The sequence below is a fragment of the Chlamydomonas reinhardtii genome, chromosome 10 (genome assembly GCF_000002595.2).
Source record: "Chlamydomonas reinhardtii strain CC-503 cw92 mt+ chromosome 10, whole genome shotgun sequence".
NCBI classification, from domain to species: Eukaryota; Viridiplantae; Chlorophyta; class Chlorophyceae; order Chlamydomonadales; family Chlamydomonadaceae; genus Chlamydomonas; species Chlamydomonas reinhardtii.
The window spans coordinates 4372046-4399210 of NC_057013.1; the positions used below are offsets into that span (position 1 = coordinate 4372046).

At 64.6% G+C, this 27165-nt stretch overlaps 3 protein-coding genes across 3 annotated transcripts; 2 read left to right on the plus strand and 1 right to left on the minus strand.

The window, feature by feature from the left end:
* Window positions 1-30: 30 nt before the first annotated feature.
* CHLRE_10g451350v5 (uncharacterized protein) lies at window positions 31-826 on the minus strand. Its single transcript, XM_001698461.3, has 3 exons — window positions 607-826; window positions 451-512; window positions 31-375 (listed from the first exon to the last, which is right to left on the minus strand). The coding sequence occupies exons 1-3, from the start codon at window positions 687-689 to the stop codon at window positions 194-196; spliced, it is 327 nt and encodes a 108-aa protein (XP_001698513.2). The 5' UTR covers window positions 690-826; the 3' UTR covers window positions 31-193.
* Window positions 827-976: 150 nt separating this feature from the next.
* Window positions 977-8908, plus strand: CHLRE_10g451400v5 (uncharacterized protein). The gene is made up of 10 exons (XM_043066974.1): window positions 977-1188; window positions 1349-1413; window positions 1568-1688; window positions 1906-2053; window positions 4567-4691; window positions 5567-5670; window positions 6095-6191; window positions 6512-6676; window positions 7084-7316; window positions 7622-8908. The coding sequence occupies exons 1-10, from the start codon at window positions 1080-1082 to the stop codon at window positions 7889-7891; spliced, it is 1437 nt and encodes a 478-aa protein (XP_042920371.1). The 5' UTR covers window positions 977-1079; the 3' UTR covers window positions 7892-8908.
* Window positions 8909-14146: 5238 nt separating this feature from the next.
* On the plus strand, window positions 14147-26670 carry CHLRE_10g451450v5 (uncharacterized protein). The gene is made up of 16 exons (XM_043066975.1): window positions 14147-14735; window positions 14922-15034; window positions 15295-15658; window positions 15894-16775; window positions 16974-17332; window positions 17645-17843; window positions 18076-18942; window positions 19145-20377; window positions 20672-20790; window positions 21014-21332; window positions 21492-22071; window positions 22306-22376; window positions 22552-22733; window positions 23030-23084; window positions 23366-23436; window positions 23645-26670. Exons 1-16 carry the CDS (start codon window positions 14499-14501, stop codon window positions 23748-23750), a joined length of 5757 nt encoding a protein of 1918 aa, XP_042920372.1. The 5' UTR covers window positions 14147-14498; the 3' UTR covers window positions 23751-26670.
* Window positions 26671-27165: the final 495 nt, after the last annotated feature.

The window sequence follows — 27165 nt, forward strand, 5'->3', positions numbered from 1 at the left end:
GCCACACGAAGCAGTGCTGGCTGTATACTCTGCGCCTATGCCTGTTGCCCAATGCCTTCAGTACCCTGCAGCTGTTGTCACAGAGCTCCAACGCTGCCAGCCCCTGCAGGCGTCTCGCCCTGAAACTTCTCCTACTCAACTTCTGTACCCCGCCTCTCTCCTTTGGTTCTCAGCCCCTGGATTGCGGCCTGTTTTAGGCCCGCACCACGCCGTTCGTGCGGCCGTCCGCCTCCTCCTCGTCCTCGTCCTCGTCGTCAGCACCCTTTCGACCGTCCTCGTCCTCCTCCTCCTCAGTGTCCTCCTCCTGCTCCTCGCCCGGCTCCGGGATGTGCTTGAGCTTACTGAAGAACTGGTGGCAGGTGATGCACTTACCGCCTGAGGTAAGGGTGAGGGGAGAGGTTTGCACCGCCGCGTGTCAAGCAATGCTAGGCAACCCCCGGTGCCGCGCACCTGTCGCCACGCGTGCCGCGCAGTGGGTGCACAGGGTCTTGTGCCGGCAGGGCAAGGTCATACTGCAGAAAAGCGTGTCAGACAGGGGAGGCCGTTCGAGACGCCTGCGGCACTGGTGAACGGGTTTCGGCCCCGAGCGGCACTGCAACTGCTTACTACTTGATAGGCTCCTTGTGGCACCGCACACAGAGCTCCTGGCCCTCTGGCTTCGGGTCCACCGGCTTCAGGTCCACCTCCATTCAACCGCTGCAGACACCGGGTTCGGGTGTGCTATCGACGAGAGGCTGTCCGTGCTTATCTTATTTACTCCAGTGCAAGGTTCTGTCGTCGGTGAGCTCACCGGGAAAAGTACTAGTTTTCGTAACAGCGCCTCTACTTAATGACACGCAAATGTGAGAGCGTTATGTGTGCATGCATGCATATTTTGCCAGGAGAAATGCAAAGGGGCCCCAAATTGAAGTCGTGCAGGCGTGGACCATCCGGTCGTCCGCTCAGAGTTACAGCCCGAAACATCCTTTAACACCTTAACCAGATACATAAGCTGCCTGTAGCTCAAGTCGCACTGGGCAGGGCGTCTCCGCTGCTCGCTAGTCCCGGAGCAAGTGCAATTATTTGGCATCACCTGCAAAATGGCTGCAGCCGCCTATAAAATGATCAGCATACCGGAGGCGCAGGACATCGTCCTGTCCCACACGCGGCCACTCGGCGCGGTGACCGTGGGGCTCGCCGGCGCGTTGGGTGGGTGGCCACGGTGACCCCTTCGTGCGGTTTAGGGACGCTCGCCGCACGTGCGTGCCAGGCTGAACATCTGCCACCAGATCACGCGCATTGAGAGCTCGTATCGTGCTAAACACCTTGGCGACTGCGTTTGATCCCACGCGGTACGCTTGCCATGCAGGCCGTGTGCTGGCAGAGGAGGTGCGCGCACCCGACTCCCTGCCGCCCTTCCCGGCGTCCATCAAGGTGCGCGGCCGCCTTCCCTGCGCTGCACCGAAACCTCCGCGACCATGACCCTATTCACTCAATCGCTTGCTGCAAGTCCCCGGCGTGAGCGCGAACCCAAACCCGGAACTGCATCCGCCCCCGCCCCTGGGCACACTGATACCCCACGCCGCAGGACGGCTATGCGGTGGTGGCGGCGGACGGCGTCGGCGAGTTCCCGGTGGTGGGCGAGTCTCGGGCGGGCCACCTGGACCAGCTGCCGGTTGCCCCCGGCAGCGTAGCCTACATCACCACAGGCAGGTGCAGGGCACGGTGCGGGGAGATGGACCCTGAAGTGGACGGCGCAGGAAGGCGTAGGAAGGCAGCAGCCATCCATGGACATGACGTGTATTTGCGGATGTGAAACGGGAGGACTGTTTTGGTGGGATGGGGTGCGCCTGCGCATGGAAAAGTGGCACGTGCTTGCAGAGCCGTGGTGCCAAGGGGTTCTGCCTGGGGGGGTCGCCACCGCAGGTGCGCCTGTGCCGCCCGGTGCGGACGCGGTGGTGCAGGTGGAGGACACGGAGAAGCTGCCGGACGGCGAGGGCAGCCAGCGCCGGGTGCGCATCTGCAAGGCAGCCAAGGCAGGGCAGGACATCCGGCCGGTGGGCTCCGACATCACGTGAGTTGCGCGCGCGGCGCTGGTGCCGTAGTGGACAGCTACCTACTGCTTAGGTTGGCGCGGGATTAGGGCCTCCAGCGGATTTGCGCGTCCTAAGGCCGCTCAGGCCCAACACATGCGAAAGTACCTTAATCGTTCGTTGGTGGCAATTCGCGCGCTATAAGCGGCCTAGATGTGCGATGTTCGTGTGCAGTGTGGGGCCAAAACGCAAAACGATCCTACCAGGGATCGAACCTGGAATCTCCGGTTGTCGACGTGTGTCCGTAGACCGGCGCTTTATCCATTAAGCCATAGGACCTGTGGTTTTCTCGGTATCGAGCTACAGCTTCTGAGGATGACAAAGGGGTAATCAGGTGTATCCATACACACATATGGTATGTGTGTGATGGGACAGGGTTCAGGCAGGTGGCGAGGTCCCATAGGGTGCAGCTGACGCCCATACCCCAAGCAGACAGCAAACAGTTTGCAGCGGCAGAGCAGGAGTATATGGAATGTGGAAGTTAGACTGATACCTACTCAAAACGATATAGTATGTGCACTGGCCAGTTGTTGGTGCAATGGGGCGGGTAAGGGGCAGGGCGGCGCAATCCCGTAGTCCACGGACGCAGGATAGCGCGTATTGTCAGTGCAGGGGAAGGCAGGGGCAGGGGCAGGTCTGTATGATCGATAGCCAGGCAAACATTATGGTGTGTGCGGTCGGTGCGATGGGACAGCCCGACAATTGAAGGGACAGCCCGACACGCGGGGGCACGCCATACTCACTTCGGGCGCATCCTTTCTGGTAGTCCCAAGCAACGCCCGGCCGCCGTCGTCCAGCCCAGCCATCCCAATACAGCAGCCGCTTTCTGTCAGCCAGCCATGGGCGCGACCGTCCACAGCGTTTACCGTCGGTTACGAGGTAACATGTGAATTCGCAACTTGCGCTACTGACTGCCTACTCTCGTGCCACCTGCAAGCCCACTCCGCCGTCCGCTCTGGTCTACGTACGCATTCGTTCCCACCACACTCGTCATACTCACGCCGCGAAGGGCCATCTGCGACTCAGAGAAACAACACCCGCCCTCTGGTTGGCTGCCGACCTTCATAGTGTTACGCGCATGAGTCTAAGCCAAGCCGAAGCCCGCCAAAGGCCCACCGCCACGTAACACCCCTCATCTCGTTTAGGTCTTTTGGCGGCAGCACCCACGCACAATGTCTTGGCACGAAGGCCCACGTGGAAACGTCTGTGCCGATGCACCACAAAGGGAAACCGAGCCGGAACTTGACTAAACCACCAGCACACCAGAACACCTCGCCACGGGCACACCGCCCTCCACCCGCCCCACCAGCGAACTAGACCGACCCACCAAACAGGCCACGCGCGCGCCCGGGGGCGAACAGGCCCACCAGCCGCCCGGGCGCCCGGGAAACAGCCGCCCGGGCACTCACAAACCGACACCCGGGACCGACCGGCATAACTTACTCGCCAACCGGTCCCTGAACCGGCATGCTACGAACGGCACCCGTATGCTAACTATCTGCAGAGCCAGCAAGGCCGCCAGCAGGAACGACGGCTGACCAGGTGCCACGAGGAGAGGCGCCGAGGAGCTGCCCATCGAAGCTTGCGCCCAGCCACAGACGGCCACGAGGGCCACCTACAGCCTGCACACACAGAAAACCGGGAAGCAGCAACAAGGAAGAACCCGCCTGGCCAGCCGCGGAGGCCGCGGGCCGGCCGCCATGGAACTTCGAGCCAAAAGACGCCCACAAGAGCCCGCCTAGCGAGCCCACAGTCTGAACCAAGTCTAAACCAGAGTCATCAGAGCCCGTAACAGGCTACAAAAAGTAAGCAACGAAAGCCAAAGTCGACAACGATGTTGTGCGCTCCCTCACGAGCCGAGGCTCGTGAGGCTAGGGGTTAAGCCCTAGAGGCTTGTCGTTATTGGCAGTGGTGGAGCTTGGCGGGTAAGGGGCAGGGTGGCGCGATCCCGTAGTCCACGGACGCAGGATGGCGCGTATTGTCAGTGCAGGGGCAGGCAGGGGGAATGCAACTGCGAGGCAGCTGAGCACGGCACAGCCTGGTTTGTGGTACGGCACATCCCAGGCGTAGTCCAGTTGCTGCAGCCCGACACCCACTGGAGGCTGCCCGGTGGTTCATCCCCCAAGCGACGCAGCAACTCTGCCTCCACGGCCTACGCACTCCTGCCCTGCCGTTGCAAATTGTTTGCCATCTGCTGGGGTCTGGGCGTCAGCTGAACCCTACGGGACCCCACCAACCTGCCTGAACACCGCCCCATCGCACACCCACTGGAGGCTGGCTGAGCCGGCTTCAGGGGGCGGCTGCGGGGACGGCTCCGGACCCCTCCGGACTGAAGGACTCGAGCTGCTGCGCGTGTAGAGCACAGGAGTCAGTCCTAAAGCTTGTGGTCTACCGTGTACCGTAATACGCAATCTAAGTTACCGGCCATTCGCCCGCATGTTGACGACCCGCTGCCGGTGCCGCTGCCCCACCGCTGCACACACCCACACCGCAGGGAGGGTGACACCGTGCTCCAGGCGGGCGAGCGGGTGGGCGTGGCGGAGATGGGCATCCTGGCCACAGTGGGCGCCGTCAGCCTCAAGGTGCACGCCACGCCGCGGGTGGCAGTGCTGTCCACAGGTGCGTGCGTGTGTGCGCCTGGCGGCAGCGGGGCAGGAGCCCAATGATTGCAACGGCGTGTGTGCATCGAGTGCACCTGAACTGGGTTGATCAAGCGCCACCAGAGCTATCGCAGACGGCGTGGGGCACCGTGGGCTTGGCTGCTGTGGCGGCACAAGAGCACGGCCGACAGCGCCTTTACGCGTGCCGTGATGTCTCGGATCGGGCTGCGGAGGTAGCTGTAGTGCGAAGAATCGGTGTGGAGGTGATTGCTGACTTCCGGTCGCAGCTAGCTGCATTCACGAGTCTGCGTCGGCCTCCGTGCCGCTGAGACCTAGTCCCCAACCAGCACCCATTCCTAAACGTCAGATGACTTTGGAGGGGTTGACCTTTGTGCGGCCTGCAGCGGATACGCCACCGGCCTCGCCCTAGCTTGTCGGCTTAGGGACTCGCAAGGGGCAAGTCTCATGACGCCGACCCCCGGCTTAGGTCAGCAACGGTAGGGCTTGCAGTGATCCGGGCCTGGGTTTCCTCCCCTCTCCGGACGCGAGGAGCACCGGGTTTCATTCGGGGTTCTCTCCTCGGGTGAGCGTGCGTGTCTCGTACGTTACTGGGGCTCTGGTTACTCCACGGCTGTCGTCCCACATGTAACCTCTTTCAGCTAAACTGGGGCCGGAGCTAAACCGGGGCATGACCATGCGATGCTGCCGTGTCGTGCACTGCGCGCACACACACACACACACACACACACACACACACACACACACGGTTGACACGCGTTTGAAGCGCCCTGGTTGCTGCCTGGCTGCCACCAGTACTCCACGCGCTCTCCACAGCGCCTTAACCCTCCATCTCGATCCAGACACCCACGAAACACACACACACACACCCCACAGGCGACGAGGTTGTGGATCCCTCCACGGCGCCGCTGGGCCCCGGCCAGATCCGTGACGCCAACCGGGCCATGCTGCTGGCGGCGGCGGCCAAGGCGGGAGCGGAGGTGAGGGGAGGAAAAAGGAGGGGTGGAGAGGAGGGAGAGCGACAGGAAGACTGTAATGGATCCCAAGGCTTGAAGACCTGGGTTGGTACGTGGTGCGGCCTAGGATGTGGAGCATGTGTACCTCGGCAACGGCATGGTATGTGTTGGGCGCTGCTGCTACGGGGGCTTTGCCCTGGACCTGTGGACTTGTGCCCTGGAAGGTTTTAGGGTTTAGGGGTTTAGGAGCCCACCTGGACCCACACACCTTGCACCCGTGCTGCGCCACATGGCATGCGCGCACCCCATACTGCCTGGGAAGACACTCCACGCAGCACACACGTCAGCGCGGTTCGGCTCCCTTGGTACGCACAATCGGTTGGTGGGTATTTTTGTATCCCCTTAAGACATGCCATACACACACGCCGCACGCATGCGGGACACACAGGTTGTCGACATGGGTGTGGCCCGCGACACGGAGGGCCATCTGGAGGGCTGCCTGGCTGCGGCCATTGAGCAGCGCGTGGATGTACTCATCACCTCGGGTGAGTTCGTGAGCGTACTTGTGTATGTGTGTATGCGTTCGCTGGTGGCTGGTGATGGTGGTGGCGACAGCCCAGCACCGGAACACTGCAGGCTTTTTCCCCGGGGCCTGCACAAGCAACACTAACGTTTGGTAACAACGGCTCTTCCACTGGATCTCGGCTGACTTGGGGCTGGACGCTGTTAAGTCCTTGTGACTGGACGACAAACTCCCTAAATCCGTACACGCAAACCCCTGTCGCGATTTTCCTCCAAGTCCAGCTCCACCGTCCTCCGCCCACCCTACCCCAACCCCCCCTAACTACCGTCTGCAACACCCCAGGCGGCGTGTCCATGGGCGACCGCGACCTGATCAAGCCGCTGCTGGCGCGCGAGGGCACCATCCACTTTGGCCGCGTGCGCATGAAGCCCGGCAAGCCGCTCACCTTCGCCACCCTCACGCTGCCGCAGCAGGGCGGCCGCCAGATGCTGGTGTTCGGCCTGCCGGGTGCGTGGGCGTGCGTCAGAAGACAGCAGCGTGCGTCACTTGTGTGTGTTAAAGAGCACAAGGAAAACAATGCGCAGCGACAGTGTATGCGATGCACGCTTGTGTGTGCGTGCGTGCGTGCGTGCGTGCGTGCGTGCGTGCGTGCGTGCGTGCGTGCGTGCGTGCGTGCGTGCGTGCGTGCGTGCGCGTGCGTGCGTGCGGGTGCGGTGCGTGCGTGCGTGCGTGCGTGCGTGCGTGCGTGCAGGGCCCCCCATGTCCCCGGCCACCTGCCGGCGCTCACCTCCTCAACCCCTTCCGCTGAGCTCTTCGTGCGCGTCCCGCCCCACTCTCTGGCCTCGGCTTGGGACTGGAATGAACCACCCCGCCCCAACCCGCCCGCCTCTCCTCCCCCGCCCCTTGCCCTGCAGGCAACCCCGTGAGCAGCTTCGTGTGCTTCCACCTGGTGGTGCTGCCCGCGCTGCGCAAGATGGGCGGCTGGGCGGAGCCCCAGCTGCGCCGTGTGGCGGCACGCCTGGCCGTGGACATCAAGCTGGACCCCGAGCGGCCCGAGTACCACCGCTGCACGCTGCAGTGGGGGCCGCCGCCGCTCGGCAGCACGCCCGCGCTCAAGGCGGCGGTGGCGGAGGCAGCCGCCGCACAGGTGCGGGCGGGGACCGCGCGGCGCGTTGCGCCGCGTGGACGGACGGGGGTAGCGTGGCGGGGGGTTAACTCTGAACCAATCCGGTAAGGAAACTGTCGCGCTGCAAGGAGAAACTGCAGCCGCGGGGGGGTGTAGGGTATGCCGGTGGCGTCAGCGCCGCGGAAAGCTCTGCTGTGCCTGCCCTACACAGAGCCGCAGTCCTTCGCGTCCTGGCAACAGGCAATGCACTTGGACCCCAACACTGAGACCACTGCCCACACGTGTCGCAACCTCCCCGCCGCTGTCCTCGCCCTGAAACCCTGCAGGACCCGCTGCACGCGCCGCCGCCGCCGCCGCCGCACGAGGCTTCGGCCCACGGCGCCGCCGGCCTGGGGTCTATGGAGCTGTGGGCGGTGAGCACCGGCAACCAGATCAGCAGCCGGCTGCTGTCAGCGAGATCCGCCAACGCGCTGCTGGAGATCCCCTGTGCCTCCGGCGTCATAAAGGCCGGCAGTCTGGTGTCGGCGCTGCTGATTGACGATCTGGGCGGCATGCCGGTGCCGCCGGGCGGTGTGCCCGTCACGCCCGGCTTTTGAGGCTATGCGTGAGAAAGGGGTCGGGCTTAGAGGGTGGAGGCGTTCGCGAGGGGGAGGGGGAGAGGGAGAGGCGGGAGTGGAGATGGAGCGGGGCCCTATACGGAGCAAGGCTGCGCTGTGGCGGGGGAAGGGGGTTACGACCGCCTGCTCCAGTTTTAGGTTGAGGGGGGCGGCGTGTCGGGTAGGAACATGGGTTTGAGTGGAGGCACGGGGCTCTGCCGCTGGGGCTGCAACGGGAGCAAGCCTGCTACGGAGCAGCAAATGGCCGCTCATCCAGAATCACCGTCGAGAGGGGGGGCCTCTGGTGGTGGTCGCTGCTGCGTGCCGTTCGTACGTGTCCGTACTCCGTACCGGTGTGGTGCGAACCCCGTCCTGAAATTCTTCGTACTGAGTCCCAGCCGCTTATAGATAGACGATGTGCTTATAGATAGACGATGTGCTTTTGTGGGTTTACCCGTCAATGCACATCCTATGCTTGCGCGGGGACTGGTGTAATATGAAGTTTAACCCTAAACTACGCGCTGCTTAGTGCGGGGAGGGGGAGGACAGCAGGCAGCAAATACAGCAGCGTGCAGCAGGATGTGAGCGTGTTCACGAGGGCAACGCCAAGCAGCCCAGTGGCTCAGGGGGCGCTGTGTGCATGCAGGTGCAGAGCGGAGGAGGTGGGCTAGACCACATGGAGCAAGGGGGGCGCGGCCGCGCGGGGTCGCCTAGGGAGATGGCACCGGCGCGCAGGTTGAGTCATTGAGACCGGCAGGCGTCTTGTTAGGGATCTTGACTGCTGGCAAGCAGAGCAGTGCTCGTATGTTCCTTCTTTTTGACAGAAATTTGCCCAAAAAGTGGCAGGGACCTACTAGAGGTCCCGTCTTCAAGTGTTTGGCAAGGGCGAGCCTCCCGCTTGCGGGTGCAGCCACCATTCACGCGGTAGCGCATGCGCCCGCATCGCCACTTCCTCGGCAACTTCTTCTACTGGTTCACTACATGGCTGCGCGCTATGTTTAACGTCCACATATCCGTTCTCGATCAGACAGCAATTGCAGCCTGCATCCTACTGCCTTAGACGACAACACACACTCGTTTCGTCCGCGCTCGCCGTTCCGCCTTCCATGTAGTGCTCTGGGTGTCAGTCAGCCTGAACCTTTTACCTACTTGTGTCTATCCGTACCGGGCATCAGCATGGCTAACAGCAAACGGCGCCGCGTGGAGGTCACCGAGGCATCCGGCGAGCGGAGCAGGTCATCGCGCAATCCTCGCCGCCCGCGCACGCTTCGCCCCCGGCGGACATGCCGCCCTCTGCGACAACCCGCGGGGTCATCTACGCCGCCCCCGCGGCCGCATCGGCTACGTTCCGCCGCCCCCGCGGCCGCCCTGGCGCTGCGCCGCCGCCCCCGCGGCCGCCCTGGTTCTGCGCCGCCGCCCCCGCGGCCGCCCTGGCTACGTGCCGCCGCCCCCACGGCCGCCCTGGCTACGTGCCGCCGCCCCCGCGGCCGCCTCGGCTACGTGCCGCCGCCCCCGCGGCCGCCTTGGTCACGTGCCGCCTCGGCTACGTGCCGCCGCCCCCGCGGCCGCCTTGGTCACGTGCCGCCGCCCCCATGGCGGCGTGTCGCCATCGCGTCATCCCAAAAGGAGTATTCGTTGCGGGCTTGTGCGGCGGCGGCCTCCCAACCCATACACAGCCCTCTGGAGATGACGCCACCGGCGATACCGGCCGATCCAGGGGTTTCAGTGTGTCGAATACCGTGTGCCTTGCCTGCAGTGCCCCTAGCCCGCGCATGCACACCCCACTAACGCACCTGCCCCCACCCGGCCGGCAGCCGCCGCCCCGTGCGGCTGCCGGTTTCCTAACGGGTGTGGGGAACCGCAATGCGGTCCGCATCCGTCAACTGCTTGCTGTCTGCACCCCTTGCCTCCTTGTCTGCGTATGCTTGCGTCCCTTGCCGCCCCTGCGGAGGATTCGTTTGCGTTTGCTGCTGGTGGCTTCCTGGTGTCGCATGGCATGCACCGCACGCGCCCATGCCGACCGCAGTGCGACCGGGATGAGCCATGCAGCGATCGCGCTGTCGTTACTTCCTCGGCCGCCCGGCGCCCTTGCTCATTTAACCGCATCCATCACGTCCCCGTACTTAGCTTGTTCTTCGTTTAGTCCCCCCGCGCAGCGCACAGCCATAACAGCCACAGCCCGCAGCCCGGCTTGCGCACCATGTCCTCGCGGTTGCTTTGGGGTTGACGTTGCTTGCCTCGCGCCTAGCGCCATAGCTTCTACGCTGCAGTGCATCACGCCTCCTGTCCCTCCCTCCCTCCCTTACATGTCGTGCTGGGCACCGGTGGCGCTGGTGTTCTCCAGGTTGGTTTCGGGCGCATCCTTTCTGGTAGTCCCAACGCCAGCCCGGCCGGCGTCGTCCAGCCCAGCCATCCCCATACAGCAGCCAGCTTCCGTCAGCCAGCCATGGGCGCGACCGTCCACAGCGTTTACCGTCGGTTACGAGGTAACATGGGAATTCGCAACTTGCGCTACTGACTGCCTACTCTCGTGCCGCCTGCAAGCCCACTCCGCCTTCCGCTCTGGTCTACGTACGCATTAGTTCCGCAACACTCGTCAAAAATGCCTCCGGCGGAAAACCTTTTTGATTCTTGTGGCCAAAAGTCTGTGGAATCGCTTCAGGTTTGGAGGGGTCTTTCTGAGATTCGCAGACGACATTTTAGGGCGTTTCTGTCACTTGTCCGGGCCCAAGGCAAGGGTGACTGAGGTTCCCCAGGAACCTCTATCTACGGCCGTGTCCCGCTGGCACCGTGGGGGCACACTAAGATAGGGCAGCCTTCTACTAGGGGAGTCATTACGTGGGTGGGTGGGTGAGCGTGGGAGAGGGCGCTGGGGTTTGGCGTGGGGATGGGCCACGTTTTGGCATGGAGCCATAGAGCCGGTGCTTTTTCAGTCACCCCGCACGCTGTAACAGGGGCACATCCCGTGCGGCGGAATATTTTGCTGTGCCGCAGCCGAAACGTGGGCTGGGGGCAACAGCAACCTCACCCCGCACGCTGTAACAGGGGCACATCCCGTGCGGCGGAATATTTTGCTGTGCCGCAGCCGAAACGTGGGCTGGGGGCAACAGCAACCTTACCCCGCACGCTGTAACAGGACAAGCTTGTTTGCACCAGATGCCCAGTACCAGCCATGTGTACCAAGCTGTGTGTTTGTGTGGAGTTTCTGTTTTGAGATGGATGCACGGCACGAATGGGAGATTGATAGATTGCTGACACGGCCTGCCACCCCGCCTGGCTTGACACGAAGCGTGCATAGGTCGGGGGCGAGCCCCCGGAAAATTTTTGGGATGAAAGATGTGGCGGCAGTTTCTCAAAAGATGGTCTATTTCGGAAGTCTGTCACTGGCGCCGCACCTGCCTTCTTAAGATACGAGCGCTGAAGCAGAGCACGTGGTAGGCAGCAGGAGCGTGACGTGTGTGTGCGCTGCGCCTGCTGGCTGCGCTTAGTAACTGGACACGACACGACTGGAGATCTGGCTGGCGGGGCCTTGCGCAACCCCGCAGGTTTGCATCTTCCAGGGGTAGGCCGGCGCCGCTGGCGCTGGAAGGGCCCTCAGCACGTTCTCGCTCACGGCATCCAGGGGCCCAAAATGCCTAGTTTTTAGCGTTTGGAACCCAAACCCCCCGGAACGGGGTAGTTGGCGACATTCAGGGGCCGTATGCAGCCCCACGCGGAGAGAATGCACCCCGGGGAATGCGTGAGGAATGCGCATCAGCAAACTTCCAGCCAGCCAGCAACTTGTCGGTACAGTAACTCCGGCGTTCGACCAGCCATGCACTCCTGCTCTGCCGCTGCAAACTGTTTGCTGTCTGCTTGGGGTACGGGCGTCAGCTGCACCCTACGGGACCTCGCCAACCTGCCTGAACCCTGTCCCATCACACACCCCGGGAAATGCCCAATCCGTGGCCCAATCCTTCTCGCCCGAGGCCTACAATGGGGGCAATTTCTTGCCGCTCCCCGAAGATGCAAGCCCTGGCGCCAACCCGCCCCCGGCTACCGTATTTCCAGGAGGTGAGGCTACTAGATGACTTTCGGCCTCAGACGAGGTGGCATTGTGGGTGCGATGGGACAGGGTAAGTGACAGGTTGGCATACTCCTGCTGTCCTGCATGTGCGCGTACTGCGTGGTCAGCAGCCCCACTGCCCCAGCAGCCCCAGGTTGGCTTGCCCCTTCCCCCGAAGGGGGAGGGGCAATAGCCATTGCGGTCGCATCGAGTTCCCGCAGCGGGGCCCTCCCGGTTATTCCAGTTTTGACTTGAGTTATAACCTTGAAACCCGAGCGCAGCGAAATTTGTCGTGCAAATAATGCGCCTTTCTATGTATGTATTGCAAGGCGTAACATTATGAAAACGCAAGCCCTATGCCAGAGCGGGGTAAACGCACAAGCGCAGCGTTTGCATTAGAGCTCCAGCGCAACATACAATATATCACAAATTGTATCGATAATTAAGGCTCCCGGCACGAAAGGACGCAAGACGGAGGAATCGACGCGTTGGAGGATCCCGGAAATTGCGCGCGAAAGCGCGAGGCGCAAAAGGTTGGCGCTATCTGTTTTAGTTTCCCCGTAATGACGAATGCCGCGTTCTGTATTCTGCTCGCACATCACCCGGCACATCGGCGCTACTCTCGCCCGCTTCTCGCTGGCTTCCACGCCCTGAGTCCGTGCCCCCGCTGAGTCCGAGCCCCCATCCCCGCTCACTTACCCACCCCCAGCCCGCGGCGCCCTGAGCTACCGAAGGCAATATCATGACCGGTAGTATGGCTGCTCGCAGCCCCCAGCAGACCTATATGATACTTCCACCATCCGCCAGTCCATCCCACCCCACCCCATCCCCACACCGCATTCCGGGGTGCACGGCATGGAGCGCCCTGAGGGGGGAGGGGCAAGCCGGAGTACTGCGTAGCGGTAGGTGTTTGACATTTCCTTTCACGACGTAACTTGCCTTGTCCCGAGTCCTAGTAAAGGTTATAAACCTCCCTTCTTACATCTCATCTTCGTGACAGTTCATGCCTGAGTTTGCGCTGCACGAATCACGAAACTCTGGTTAGCACGCACCAATAAGGCAATAACAGCAGCATGCGCGTCAAGCCCGCTCCACCATTCTGCCCGCACCCGCGGCTGACCTACATATGTATTTACGTGTGTATTACTGCCTCAGTCGCGCCGAGCACGGCTCCCAACAAAGCAGGAAACCGTGAAGTAGGTGCCAGACAGCGTGGCGTGACTAAAACCCGGGTTCAATCGGGGCCGTGCCCATACGGTCCAAAGTTCAAACCCTTTCAAATGCCCTCATATGACATCTGCATGCCAACACATGTTATTGTAAGCTGTGGGGTGACCTGCCCGTTCATCGAGCTCGCGAAATGCAGCGACATGCCCCGACATTATGCACTGAGAGCTGCTTCAGAGACATCTTTACCGCTACTTATAGTCAATTATAAGCACGGCAATGACAAAACCTGGTGGAAATGGCTGCTCGAGGGACCCCGGTCGCGAAATTGCAGAGCCTCACATTGTGCCATGGGGTGCATTCTAGGCCCGTTACAAGTATGTATGTACATATTGATTGAGGTTAGGCTCATTCCTGCTTACTTTGGCTTTACCATGCCCACACGGGTTTGCTGGCCGCACTGCCAAAACCCGCCCAATCCGACCTCAGACGAGGTCATATCGCCCTCCCACGTCACTAGCGAGTTACTAGTATACATATGAAGGGGCTGAGAGCGTTGGGTTGACAGGGGAGGCTGGTTTGGCGTCGTCGAAGCCCCCTATCCCCCCCCGGGGGGGCCCGTACGGCAGTTGCCGACCTGTCCAACAAGGAATATTCTGACACGATTGGCGTGGGGAGTAGGTGAGGTTACCATCTAGTCGGGTTGTATCCCAGGGTCCATTTCAAGGGTCAAAGATGCGCCATTTCTGGACGGAGACCAGCAGGGCCAAAGTGAACTCGGGTTGGTGACTAACGGCGATGCCGCGATGTCAACGCACGTGTCGTGCACGATGTCATGGCCTCGTCTCTTTGTGCAAGGCTTTCTTTGAGAAAGCCAGAGATGTACATTGGGTTCGGTCGAACGTCAGGTCCAGGCTCCTGACTCTCAACGTCCGGTCTCCTGGCCGATTGCCGTAGGGGCGTGCGCCGCCCGTGTCAGGCTGGGACCCCGTGGGGAACTCCTGTCAGCCTTTCTACTCTCTCTCATTGGTCTCCATAATCAAGACAGGGGGCTCTGGCATGCAGCTTTCGATCGCGTAGTACAATGAATAACGGCGCCTGGACCGGCTGGGAAAGCCTCACGCTCGGCGCATTGTCAGTAGTTCAACAAGTGCTCTATGCATGTTAACTTCATACTTGCGTGTCTCAGTTTGCCTCAGTTTTTGTCACTGAAACCCTATGCGGGGAACACGTTAACCCCCCATTGAATTTTATCTTTAACTGATACCTTGATTATTGATGCTACTGTATAAATCACAGCCAGCGCGCTCAGCGGTAGCGACCGGCTCGGCCAGCTTAAAAGGGGGCTCACTAAGGCACAGAAAATGAGCAGAAAGGGTCGGTAGCGTTGCAACGATGGCATTTTGTTGTTTTCGGGGTAGCGGCGCAAAATATGCCGACGTTGGCGCGCTGCCCACTGGCCCACCGAGCACCGTTTCTTTGCCGGTGCCGGCAAGCAAGCAATTGGGGGAGGCGCTGAGTGCTAAGAAATCGGCGTCACAGCGCGAGGTGTCGTCTCGACAACACACGGGCGATGCATCCTCGCCAAATGCTGAGCGGCGTGTGCTTGAGGAGCTGATGACGATGAGAGCGGTGAGTGAAGAGAGTTCACAGAACATGACCGAACGCCGGCTGAGCGAAGGGTGGCTGAAACGCTGGAGTCGCTTCGGATTGCGGCCTCGCGAAGTGCAAAGCACGCTTTCTTGCATTGCGTTTACGAAATCAATTCCTGTTACAATTGGATCGCGCAACGGGCTGTAACGTTGCCTTTGCTCCCAGGTGGCCGCTCTCCGATGCCAGCTCGCTACGGTGAACGTGGGCGGTTGGCTGTCGAGGTGCGGAGCGTGGGTGGAGAGCGTACGCTCCGCCTGCAGCCCAGCCATGCACGCGAGGTGAGCCGGGGGCCGGCATCGGCCATCGATGGTACAAACGCCCCCTGCGCCCGGTCGTGGCGCCTGCGCGGCTGACCAGCGCGAACCTCACGACCTGGCGGAAAGCCGAGCGGTAGCGTGGTTGCTTGCTCATGCGGCTCGCTAATCCTGGGGCCGCTGCATAGTGGGCAGCGCTCGCACACACAGTGAGCTGCGCCGTTACACTCCGCTCTTGCAGCCCTCCACCTTCTGCACTGCCCCCGCCTGTGCACTCCCCGCAGCCTCTTCGCGGCCGCTCCGTGCGGCACGGTGCTCGTGTCCCTCGGCAGCGCTTGCCCCGCCGCCCCCACCGCCTGCATCCCCGCCGGCCACGTGCTGCCGTCGCCCTGGCCGCACAGCGCCAGCAGCGGCGCCGGCGGCGCGCTGCCGGCAGGGATGCTCAGCCCCGGCGGCGGCGGCGGCCGTGCCAGCAGCGGGCTCTATTTTGTGGGAGGCGGCAGCGCCGCCATCGTGACGGCGGCGACACACGCCAGCGGCGGCGGCGGCACGGGCGTGGGCGGCGGCGGCGGCATTGGCGTCTCGGTTGAGGCCCGCAGCAGCATGCGCAGCGCCATGTACAGCGAGATGGGGGTCATGACCTGGCTGGTGAGAGAAGAGAGCGAGAAAGGCGCACAGTGTGTTAAAGAGCACAAGGAGAAATAAGCGCACGACTGCAACGTGTGTGTGCGTACGTACCGTGTGTGTGTGTGTGTGTGTGTGTGTGTGTGTGTGTGTGTGTGTGTGTGTGTGTGTGTGTGTGTGTGTGTGTGTGTGTGTGCATACGTGTGTCCAACGAGCTCATCTCACGCTACCGCACCTCACCTGAACCCTCGCCCGGCAGATTCCTGCAGCCGGCACTCCCATTGACGGCGGCTTCCAACACGGCGGCGGCGCCGGCCAGCGCGCCGGCGCACACAGCCTGTTCGCCGGGTTCGCCAACGGCGGCGCCGGCAAGCCCGCGCACACATCGGGCATGGGACCCCACTCCCCCAGCGCCGCCGGCGCACTGCCCAATGCGCACGCCACGCCGGCGCCGGCCGCGGCGCCGTCGCCGCTCAGCGGGCACTTCAACCACCCCGGCGGCACCAACCCGCGCCGCACGCCGTCGGCGCTGCACAGCAACGGCACCACCAGCACCGCCGCCGACGTGGCGCCGGGCAGCAGCATGGGGCTGCTGGGTGGCGGCGGCTGTGAGCTGCCCCACGAGTGGCAGGAGGTGTTGCGCAACATCGGTGCCGACCTGGCGCTGGCAGCGGAATCCATCGACGTCGTGCCGCAGGCGCCCGCCGGCGGGCCCAGCGGCGGCGCCCGCACGCCCATGCCTCTGCCGTCGCTGGTGGAGATGGCGGCGGCGCGCGGCAAGGACCAGCCAGGCCTGGCGGCAGCGGCGGCGGCGGCGGCGGCCGCCGCAGGCCCCACGCCGCAGATGGCGACGCTGGTGCCGATCCGCCTGGGTCAGGACACGGTCGGGGCGCTGCTGCTGGTGTCGGCGGTGCCACAGCCGGCCGCTGCTCCGTCCACCAAGAGGACGGCGGCGATGGCGGCGGCGGCGGCCGCCCGGGGGGCCGCAGCGGGCGTGGGCACGCCCGCGGGCGTGGCATGGCAGCACGGACATGCAGGCGTGCCGCCGCCGCTGCCGGTGTGGAGCCCAGAGCTGCTTGCGGGCGTGGCGGCGGCGCTGGCGGAGTGCTGCTTGGGGCCGCACCTGAGCGAGATAGTCCGGGTGAGTGGTGCCGCATTGGTCTCACCCGCCCTGGCCCACGCCTTACCATGTATCACCATGCTCAAGCCCCCTCCCATGCTCACACGCTTTCTCACCGCGCCCCCACCACCCACCAAGTCTGCAACGCTCGTCTGTTCATCATCGCCTTCGGCTAACCTAGTACGCACGGATCCCACGCGCTCTCTCTCGCACGCATAGGTGGCGGTGGCCGCCTGCGACGTCGCCCAGGCGGCGGACCTGCAGGGCCTGGCCTCCGCACTGGCCTGCGCCGTCACCGACTCGCTTGCCACCGAGCTGCACGTCGACTTCACGGTGCGCCTGGCGCTGGTGCCGCAGGCGCACACGCCCGCAGCCGCCGGCCTGGGCGCCAACAGCGGCGGCGGCGGCGCCGCTGCCGCGCAGTACGGCTTCATGCTGACGGAGCAGCCCGCCGCCGCCGGCACGCCGCAGCCGGACGCACTGCTGGCGCCGGGGCGCGGCACCAACGCGCCTGGCGGCGGCGGGCCGCCGTCGCGCAACGCGCCGCGGTTCTCGTTGAACCAGAACGCGATTGACAGGTGCGGGCGGGTGTCTGTCGGCAGGGTTTTGGCAGCGAGGCGTGTGTTTAGACGGGAGCACAGAGACGTGGAACACGCAGGATGCGTATGCGCTGCGGCGTGGGTGGATGTTTGTGTGGCAGAGGTATGGGTTTTGCGGTGTGCGCAAATGGCCGCCGCGTACCTTACTGTTGCCAGGCCATGCGACCTTATGTGCCTGTGTCCATTCTTGCTGCCTGAGTCCTCCAAAGTTCAACTCGTTGCTTTGCTAACTCAAAGTCGTGCTAAACCTCTTGCTAAACCTCGTGCTAAACCTCCCGGCGCCCGCTTCAGAGTCATGGGCATCACAGGCCGGCCTAGCGGCGCCGCGTCGGGGCACTGGGACACCGGCGGCGGCGGCGGCGGCAGCTTCCTGTCCGGCGCCAATGTTGGTGGCGGCGGCCACATGAGCGGTATGCACTCGTTCCAGCTGCCGGCGGCCTGGGGCGCGGGGCGCGGCGGCGTGGCGGAGGCACCGCCGAGGCTGTGGAAGGTGCGTAGCGCGGCTGGAGCCGGGGCGCCCAGCATCATTTGCCTGGAGCTCGAGCCTCGGGTACTCCCAGCGCCCTGATAAGTTGTGCGCTTGACCCACCACCTCACCTCACACGGGGAAAGCACGATCCCTCGTGCCCTCCCCCTGCTTCGCTACACTTCTCTGTACCAATCTTTGCAACCCCCTGTGGCCTCACCCCCAACGTCCATGTTTCCTCCCGCCGCTCGCGCAGGCCCGGCCCTTCTCCCTCGAGTCCACGCTGCTCAGCTCGCTGGCTACCAAGGCCGCGCGCGCGCCCGCCTCCAACTTGCTCGTCGCCAATTACAGCATCAACACCGGCGGCGCGGCAGCCACCGTGTGCCTGGACGAGGCCGCACCCACCGGCGCCGCCACGCCCTGCAACGCCGGCGCCACCACGCGGCTGCTGGTGCCGGTCGGCGGGCTGAGCAGCTTCGCCTCCGCCTCCGCGCTTGGCACCGGCGGCGGCGGCGGCGGCGGCGGCGCCGCCGCCGCCGCCGCCGGCATCTGCCGCGTCGGCGGCACGGTGGTGCCGCACGTGCACGCATTCGTACACGACACGGACCAGCCCAGTGGCGACGTGGTGCTGCTGTTCCGTACGGCGGGTGCGGCGGGCGGCGGCGCCACGTTGACCGGCGCAGGCACGGGCGTGCGCGGCGTGGGCGCGTCTGGCGGCGCAGCCGCCGGCGGCGTGGCCAGTGGCACGGTGGCGGCGCCGGCATCACTGGTGCTGGTGGCGGGCTGTGTGGCGCTCAATGCTGGCGACGGAGACGGGCTGTGCACGGCCGGCGGCGGCGGCCTGGGGCTTACGCCGCTGACTCCCAGCAGCCGCAATGCGGCCACCGCTGGCGGTCGCTCGCGGCCTTCCACTGGCAGCGGCATGGCTGGCGGCGGCGGCGGCGGCGGCGGCGGCTGGCCGTACTGGCCGGCGGCGTTTGGCGTGGGCTGCGCTGTAGACGGCGGCGGCGGCGGCGGCGGCGGCGAGATCAGTGTGTGTGTGGCCGTGTACCTGACCTCCAGCGAGCGCCTGCCCACGTCGCTGCTGTGTGCGGCGCGGAACAACGCGCAATCGCTGCTGGAGGTGGGGGCGGTGGAGGTGGCCGGTGGGGCGGGTGGTAGAGTATGATGTGCCAGGATACAAGCACCATCCACAAAGTCCATGCTCATGCCTTACCGCCCCGCTGCCAGTCACGCCAGTCGTGCCACTCCTGCAAACGCGCTCCAACTCGCTGCCGGCCTGTCCCCGCTCGCCCCGCCTTGCCTCCCCCCCGCCTGCCCTGTAGGTGCTGCTGCCCGCCACCGGCATGGCTCTGTCCGACGCCGCCTACACCGAGCTCCAATTCATGCTGGAGGCTGTGGGTGGCGCAGCCGGCGCGGGCGTGCACAACGCACTGGCGTCGGCCTTCGCAGCCGCCGCCGCCGCGGCGGGCGGCGGCGGCGGCGCCGCCGGCCCGTTGGCTGGCCGCTCGCTGTCGCTGGCGTCGCGGCAGGGCGGCGGCGTGCGCCTGGCCAACATCGGCGCGCTGCCGCCGGCGTCGCCGGGCTTCTCTACCGAGGAGCCTCTCACGAGCGGCACCGGCAACGGAAGTTCCGCCGCCGCCGCCGCCGCGGCGGCGGCGGCGCTGGGCGGCCGCGGCGAGGGCGTGGGCGTTTTGTCCGGCAACATATTGCCGGGCGGCAGCGGGACCGCCCATGCGCTGGGGCTGGGGCTGGATGGCGGCGGCACCTGCGACCTGTCGCCGCAGGCGTCGGTGCTGCCGGCGTCGCTGGCGCTGCGCAGCGGCGCCGACGGCGGCGGCGGCCAGCAGCAGTTGGCTGCCGTGGGCGCCGCCGGCGGTGGGGGCGCCGGTGGTGGCGCCTGGAGCACACTCAACGTCGCCACGCCCGCCGTCACCAGCCGCGGCGGGAACGCGGCGTCCGAGTCTTCGCCGCGCGTGCCGCGCAGCCGCCTCAGCAACACCAGCGCCCAACCACCACCGCTCACAGGCCTGGCAGCCAATGCCATGGGCGCCGCCGGCGGCGGTCACACCGGCGGCCCGGCGTCGCCGACCATCACCACGGGTGGCAACGCCATTGGCGGCAACGCCAACCTGATGCTGTCCACCAACAACAGCCTTATGGGGGCACTCATCGGCACCTCCTCCGTCGGCGGCCGCAGCAACGGCGCCAACGCCATCGCCGGCGGCGGCGACGCCGCCATTGCGGCCGCCGCCGCCGCCACAGGCAGCGGCGCCGACGGCACCATGTCGCCTGTTTCGGGCTCGATTGGCGTCAGCGGCACGGGCCGCACGTCAGCCCTGCAGCAGAGCATGATGCAGATGACCATGTCATTGCCGTCACACGTGCCGCCGCTGGGCTCCCCAGGGCTCGGCGGCGCCGGCGTCGTTGGCGGCGGCGGCGGCGGCGGCGGCGGCGGCGGCACGCTGCAGGTCCAGTCGTCGTGCCTTTCGGGGGCCATGGCGGGGCGCCACAGCGGCCGAATGAATCGCGCGTGCCGGCGGCAGATGTCGGACCTGGTGAGGCCGTGGGAGTTAAATTGTCTATTTTGCAATCGCTGTGCCAGAGTCGCAAAGGAGCTCGCTCCCGTCCACACCGTCTGTACGCTGCGGCCTCAGGCTGTCCTTGCTTCGGACTGCCTGCCTGCGCCTGGCCCAGCGCGAGCTCCTGCGTCTGCTCCCTGCGTCTGCTCCTGCGCCTGCCGGTGCCCGGCCCCGTCTCTGTCTCTGTCGGCCCTTGACCCTTCTGCCCTGCGCCCTCCGCCCCTGACCTGCTGCTCCTGCCCCTTCCCTCTGCTTCCCCTGCCCCCGCAGCTGGCCACCATGCCGTGTGACGTGAGCGACACGCTGACAGTGATGCGCACCAACATGGACATCTTGGTGTCCTCATTCTGGAACACGCTGAGGGCACAGCACAATGAGGCCACGCCCAGGTGGGGCCGCGGGCCGCTGCATGCAGGGGTAGCGGGCAGGCGAGGCGGTGGAGGCAGACCAATGCAGCAGATCCTGGCTGCACCGGACAGCGATACATACTAACATACCCGATGCGCCCGACGCTTAACCGGGCCTTGTCTGTTCACGCTGCCTTGTGTGCTCACGCTGCCCTGTCCCTATCGCTTCCCTGTCCCCTGTGCTGCGCTATGCGCGGCCCCGCAGCCCGCACGCGGACGAGGACCTTCGCTTCCTGCGCCTCAACAAGGTGCTGGGCGGCGGCGGCTGCAGCACCGTGTACGCCGGCCTGCTGCACGGACTGGAAGTGGCGGTCAAGGTGATGAACGCGCCCATGAGCGAGGAGGAGGAGGCGGAGCTGGCGGCCAGGGACGCAGCGGAGCGCGGCGGCGGCGCCGGCGGCGTGACGGACGGGGAACTGGCGGCGCCGTCGCCCGCGGCGCGGCAGGCGCAGCTGCGCGCGCTGATGCGTGGCGCTCGCGAGCTGGCCGTGATGACTTCCATCAGCCACCCCAACATCGTGCAGGTTCGCGGCGCAAGATTGTTATGAGTCATGGAAGTTGGGCCGGGCGAGGACATTACCGTAATCCAAAAAGACGGTTCGCGACTCCCTTATGCCTGAGAAGATGCGTTGGATCGCTCCTGAGTTTGCTCCCTTCTGTCCACCTTGCCTCCCGCCACACAGATTTACAGCTACCACACGCGCGTCATGGTCGGGCACGACGCGGCCGCCGCCGCCGCCGCCGCGGCTGCCACCGCCGCCGGCCACCAGCCGGAGGAGCCGGTGCTGCCGCTGCTGGCGCCGGCGCCGCCGGAGACAGACACGGCGCCGGCGCCGGCGGCGCCCCTGCAGACGGTGCTGATCATGGAATGCTGTGACCTGGGCTCGTTGGCGGATGCGCTGGACAGCGGCATGTTTGCCAACGCCATCCGCGCGGCGGAGGCGGCGCGCTGGCGTCCCGGCGCGCCGCGCCGCTCGCACACCTTCTCCCAGCTGCCCACTATCCCCGCGCGCGGCAGCTTGGCGACGGCCGGAGGCGCCGGAGGCATGGCGGCGGCGGCGGGCGGCAGCGGCAACATGCCCGCTGCAGGAGGCGCCAGCGCAGCGGCGGCGGGCGGCGGGCGGCCGGTGCCGGGGTCGGGGTCGGGGCGCGCGGGTGTGGGCAGCGGCGGCAGCGGCGGCGGCATGCGGGCTGTGTACATGACGCTGCTGGAGGTGGCGCTGGCGCTGCGGCACATGCACTCCATGCAGCTGGTGCACTGCGGTGGGTGGCGGCTACGGCTACGGCGGCGGTGTGCGTGGCGTGGTGTGGTGTGGTCTGGTGTGGTGTGGTCTGGTGCGCGCGGTCAGGTGGTTGGGTGGTGAGATGGCGCCTGTCGGTTTGTTTTAGTTTGGGCTGGTATACACAACTCCCCCTTCGCACGTTGATTTTCTGACAATGGCTTCCCCAACACGCGCGCTGACCCTTGTCCCAATCCTTGATCACACACGCCCGCAGACGTCAAGCCCGCCAACGTGCTGCTCAAGAGCTCTGCGAGCGACCCCCGCGGCTTCACCTGCAAACTGACGGTGCGCTTGGGCTACAGCATGTGCGCGTGCTGGGGGCAGTAGGTGCAACGCGCCGCACAGCATCGCACAACCTACAGGGGCCCAGACGTAGATGCCACGGCGCGCTCACTTTCCGTCCTTGCCCCACCCGCCTCCCCCGCCCCTCTCCTTCCCACCTTCACCCCCGCCCCCGCAGGACTTTGGCTTTGTGAACCTGCTCCAGTTCCAGATGGAGGACGCGGACAACCCCGCCGCCAAGCCCTCCATGCGCTACCACGAGCCGGTGGGCACCGTCACACACCTGGCGCCCGAGACCATGGTGCAGGGCTCCAAGCTAGACCACACGGTGGACGTGTACGCCTTCGGCATCCTCATGTGGTGAGGCTCGGGGGGCCGCGCCGTGTGTGTGTGTGTGTGTGTGTGTGTGTGTGTGTGTGTGTGTGTGTGTGTGTGTGTGTGTGTGTGTGTGTGTGTGTGTGTGTGTGTCAGTTTGAGGGGTGGTGGTGGTGGGGCTTGGAAGCGTGGCAGGATGGGAGGGTGGGGCGCTGCACGCCCCTCGGACCGCGGGCGGGGCGGGGCCGGGCTTGTTCACCAGGCGGATGCGTGCGCCTGCGGATGTGCTGCCGCCGCCGACACCAACGCGCTAGGCCGTCAATCTTCTTGTGTGTGCGCAGGGAGGTGTTCACCGGCAAGGCGCCCTATGCCGAGTACGCGGCCAACGGCTTCCGGGTGAGCGGCGGGGCGGGGCGGGCAACGGCGGGTGAGCGGCGGGGCGGGCAACGGGCATGACATCGGGCATGACCGCATGACAGCGGGCATGACCGCGGGCAAGGCAGCGGGCGAGGCAGCGGGCATGACAGGCCTACACGGCAAGGGCACCAGGGACAGTGACACAGACGCAGCGGTGAAAGCGTACAGCAATGTTCCTGCATCTGGCGTGTCCTCGAAACATGCTGAGTTTGCTGCTCGCGCATGCGGACATGCCTGGTGGTGATTCACTCGCGGCGCAGGACGTGCCGTACAAGGTGGTTCGGGAGGGCATGCGGCCGGCCTTCCCGTCCGCCACCCCGGTCGCCTTCAGGTGCGTGTGGGTGTGGGAGTCGGCCGCGTACTTCCCCTGCTGCTGCGCGGGTGCGGGACTGGCCCTCCAAGCACGAAATGGTGTCTCTGGCCAGTCGTACTTCCTCAGCGCGTTCACTGCCTCTTGCAACAGCAGGCTCTCCTCCCACCTGATGTATGCCCTTACCCGCTACCCCCGTGCGTATGCGGCTATGTGTGTGTTCCTCCAGGACGCTGGCTCAGGCCTGCTGGTCACACGACCCTGCGCGCCGCCCCTCCGCCGCCATGCTGGTGGCCTCACTGCAGCGGCTCATGGACAGCGCGGCGCGCGGGTGAGATAGAGGCAGCCGCAGCAGCCGCAGCAGCTGCAGCGCCCAAGGGCAGCGCCCCCAATACCAGCAGCAGCCCCCAGCAACAGCAGCAGCCGCGGGAGCTGCAGTAGCAGTAGCAGTACCAGCAGCAGCAGCAGCAGACGTGGGCGGCGGGGCCACGTGGCGGCAGATTGGCGGCAGATTGGCGGCAGCCGGCTAGGGGGGCGGCTGGCGGCCGCAGCCGCGGCAGTGGGCAGGCGCAGGGGGGAGGCGACGAGGGGGGGGGCAGGCGCAAGGGGGCACACGGCGAGCAGCGTGCAGGCCAGAGAGGGGGGGGGGGTCCCGTGAGAGGGCATCCGGCGCCAGAGCCGTTGGCGCCAGCAGCAAAGTATGTGGGACTACTGCCCTACGGCGTCGTCATGGCGAGTACGCGGGCGCATTTCGCCAGGTCACTGCTAACCCGCATGTGTGAATTTCTACTTTTTTAACACATGCGCATGTTACGCACCAATGATTGGGGCGGGTCCAGGCGATACTGGGGGGTCCGGCACGCGGCTCGTTTCGGCTACATCATGCTTTAAAGACCCCTAAGATTTGATGGCGGCAACGCACCTGCTGAACAGAATCTGATGCTGGCATGCATAGCTGGTTGCCGCAACGAATGTGTAGCTAGCTTCCATTGATTGTTTTGATGAACTATGAGACCCTGACCCGCAAAGAGCGGCATGGCGACATGACAGACAGGTTGGGGCATTATGTCTACTGGTCAAGAACAAATGATTCGATCACTGCAAACGTCATGCGCGTGCATTCGGCGTCTGGCTCGTGCCTGTGTTTGTGTGCGTTTGTTTTCCAGGGGCCAAGAGGGGGTGCAAACAGGCATGCGGCATTGTGCACGTCAATCGGAGCGCTGTTGGCCTATGCTTGGGTTGTTAGGCGGTTGACCCGCTCCTGGATTTGAGCGCTCATGTATGGCACATGCTTTGTTGTTTCGGATGAACATCCGCTGCTGGTTTTGAGTTGCAAGGCGCGGATAAAAGTTGACACGCGGTCCGCCGCATGACGTCATCACAACTTGGGGAATGGAGGGGGGGGCTTAGGGTTGATAGGTACGCGCCTGGTGGCCGTTACTTGAGTACTTGGTGGGGGTCCTGGAGCGGTGGAGGCTCGTGCGCATGCCTAGCTACCTTCGCACCACGAACCTACGAGGGCGGGCGGCAGGTTCATCAGGGGCAGGGGCAGGGGTCACATGTACATGAGGAAGACGGTGAGTAGTTATTACGCAGCGAACGGGATGGGCAGTGCGGGTGTCGGTCACCCATTTCATGACGCATATGGTCATACGCCCTGTCAACGGCGGGCAGCGTGGGCGCGTTATGCCGCAGTTGGGCACGAGCACCTGCAGTTAGGCGCGGTGCTGGCGATGGGGACCCGAAGATGCAAAGACCGGACTTATGGATTTGGGCAAGCAGTTTCTGCGGCACCTCCGAGATACTCTGCAATGGCAGAAGGTTGCTGTTTAGGTATGCATATGCGGGGGTTGAGGACGTTTCAGGTACGGAGTTGCAAGCAAGTGGATGAAGGGGCTAGTTTCGATATTTGTAGCAGGGGACACATGGCCAGCCGGGTCCCCATAGCTCGTGCGGGCAGGGGAATTGGTTAAGCGCCATAATCTCGCATGCTGAACTGGGCCGTACTGCAGACTACTGCAGGCTATGCGACACTCCAGTTGTACATGGAAACTGAAGGGTTACTAACGAATGGATCTTGCTGAACATGTGCAATGTCGTCGCGAGGCAGGTATCGTTGTTTGTTGGAGAGGCCACATTTTGACGGTCCAGGGTGATTGAGGTAGCATCACCTCAAGGCCAAACCTTGTGCAGCTGGGTACATACCTGGCATGCGGGGCTGCAGAAGTCACGTCAAAGTTTAATGATTTGTCTGGAAGATTTGCCGAATGCGTCCGGCTGCGGGTGTGGGCAGCGTCGGCCGAACCTTCATACGTTAGTGGTTTGCAGTCTTGGTGGCATTGTATAAGGGGGAAACCGGAAGCGCGTGCCCGGAACGCGTGTGTGGTGTGTGGGCAGCCCTTTCGTATCGTGCATCAGGGTGGATGGACCGCACTCGGTCGGCGTCATAGTGTAGCACCGCCGGCAGGGACGTGCATGCAAGGACATACGAGCTGGCTTGCTTGATAATCGGTTGACAAGGAGGTGGCAGGTGGATGGGGTGTTTGATAAAGCCCTGCATTAGAGTTGATAGCAATGCGCAGACGTAGAGGTGATTTGCAAGATGGCATGGCAACAGCAAATGTCAACGTGCGGGCTGCATGGGTGCATGTGGAGCCCACAAGACTTACGCTGTCAGGTCGCTAGGGCCTTGCATGCACTCGAAGAAACGAGCACCGCAACTGGCAGCATACCGTAAGCACAGGCGCGTTGAGGGGAGTTGAGAAGAGGTTGAGGGCTGCTGAGGGAGGTTTTGAGCTGAGCCCCCGGGGCGGCAGAGCGACATCCTGGGGGCGAAAGTCCCCAGCGTTACCTTGGTCCGTGTGTACGTTCGAGCGTGTGGCATGCGATTGTCCGCGTGAACATCAAGACTAGTGCAGACCACGAGCGCCTGTAAGGCTTCTGGGATTAGCTGACGCGCGGTGAGCGTTTGACTGCAAATTGGATTTAAGGAAATGGGCCGGAACATAGAACAACACGGCAGTAGTGGGGGCCGAGTGGCGCACGGAGCTATATTTGCCGTAAGACATTCAAGCCCTTGCGACAGGGCATTGGAAGCTACGGCAACTAACGGGTGCTAGGGTATTTGCGCCATTGGCCTTTGGGCGGCGGTGATTATGTGGCTTTACCTGTGCGTGGCAGAGTGGTAGCAGACTTGCAGGGCCTAACAGAGCAGTGCGCGGGTACTTGCAAGGGCACTTGTAATTTCCGGAACGCTGGCAGCGCCTGGGGCTGGTGGGGCACCGCTTCAGCTTCAAACTGCAGGTGCTGGTGCCTGTAAACGTCTCACAGGGCCTGGCGGGCGCGGGCAACGGCTGCGCCGGCCACATGGACTTGCAGCGGGCGCTTGGGGGCTTCATGAGGACGTGGCGGTGGCGGCGGCGGTGGACCATTGCTACCTGTCTGCTGGTCAGCGACGGCGGCGCACCCGCCAGGCCGCCACCACCACAACGCCCACCGCCCCAGCCTCTTGCAGGACACTGGCAACAGGATGCCGGGGCGTCCATCACGCCGCCACCGCCAGCGCCAGTTTCACCTCCCGCAACAGGCAGCGCGCCACCGGCCGGGCGCTACTGCCATCCCTGTTGGCGCCTCGCTTTTCGTCAGCACGTGTCTCGGCGACAGGGGCGGCGACAGGGGCAGTGCCGGCGGTGGTGTCAGCAGCAGTAGCGACAGCGGCACGGGCAGCTGCCAGGTGCAGGCCGCCGCGGC

What these genes read in the sequence shown, in the direction of transcription:
- CHLRE_10g451350v5 (XM_001698461.3), bottom strand. Translation starts at nt 689, where the DNA reads ATGGAGGTGGACCTGAAGCCGGTGGACCCGAAGCCAGAGGGCCAGGAG. An exon ending in CACAAGGAGCCTATCAAGTA is followed by an intron (nt 513 to 606) that starts GTAAGCAGTTGC and finishes GCTTTTCTGCAG; the next exon opens with TATGACCTTGCCCTGCCGGC. An exon ending in CGCGGCACGCGTGGCGACAG is followed by an intron (nt 376 to 450) that starts GTGCGCGGCACC and finishes CCCTTACCTCAG; the next exon opens with GCGGTAAGTGCATCACCTGC.
- CHLRE_10g451400v5 (XM_043066974.1), top strand. Translation starts at nt 1,080, where the DNA reads ATGGCTGCAGCCGCCTATAAAATGATCAGCATACCGGAGGCGCAGGAC. An exon ending in CCGGTGGGCTCCGACATCAC is followed by an intron (nt 2,054 to 4,566) that starts GTGAGTTGCGCG and finishes CCCACACCGCAG; the next exon opens with GGAGGGTGACACCGTGCTCC. An exon ending in GGATGTACTCATCACCTCGG is followed by an intron (nt 6,192 to 6,511) that starts GTGAGTTCGTGA and finishes GCAACACCCCAG; the next exon opens with GCGGCGTGTCCATGGGCGAC.
- CHLRE_10g451450v5 (XM_043066975.1), top strand. Translation starts at nt 14,499, where the DNA reads ATGGCATTTTGTTGTTTTCGGGGTAGCGGCGCAAAATATGCCGACGTT. An exon ending in ACGCGCAATCGCTGCTGGAG is followed by an intron (nt 18,943 to 19,144) that starts GTGGGGGCGGTG and finishes CCTGCCCTGTAG; the next exon opens with GTGCTGCTGCCCGCCACCGG. An exon ending in GGCGGCAGATGTCGGACCTG is followed by an intron (nt 20,378 to 20,671) that starts GTGAGGCCGTGG and finishes CTGCCCCCGCAG; the next exon opens with CTGGCCACCATGCCGTGTGA.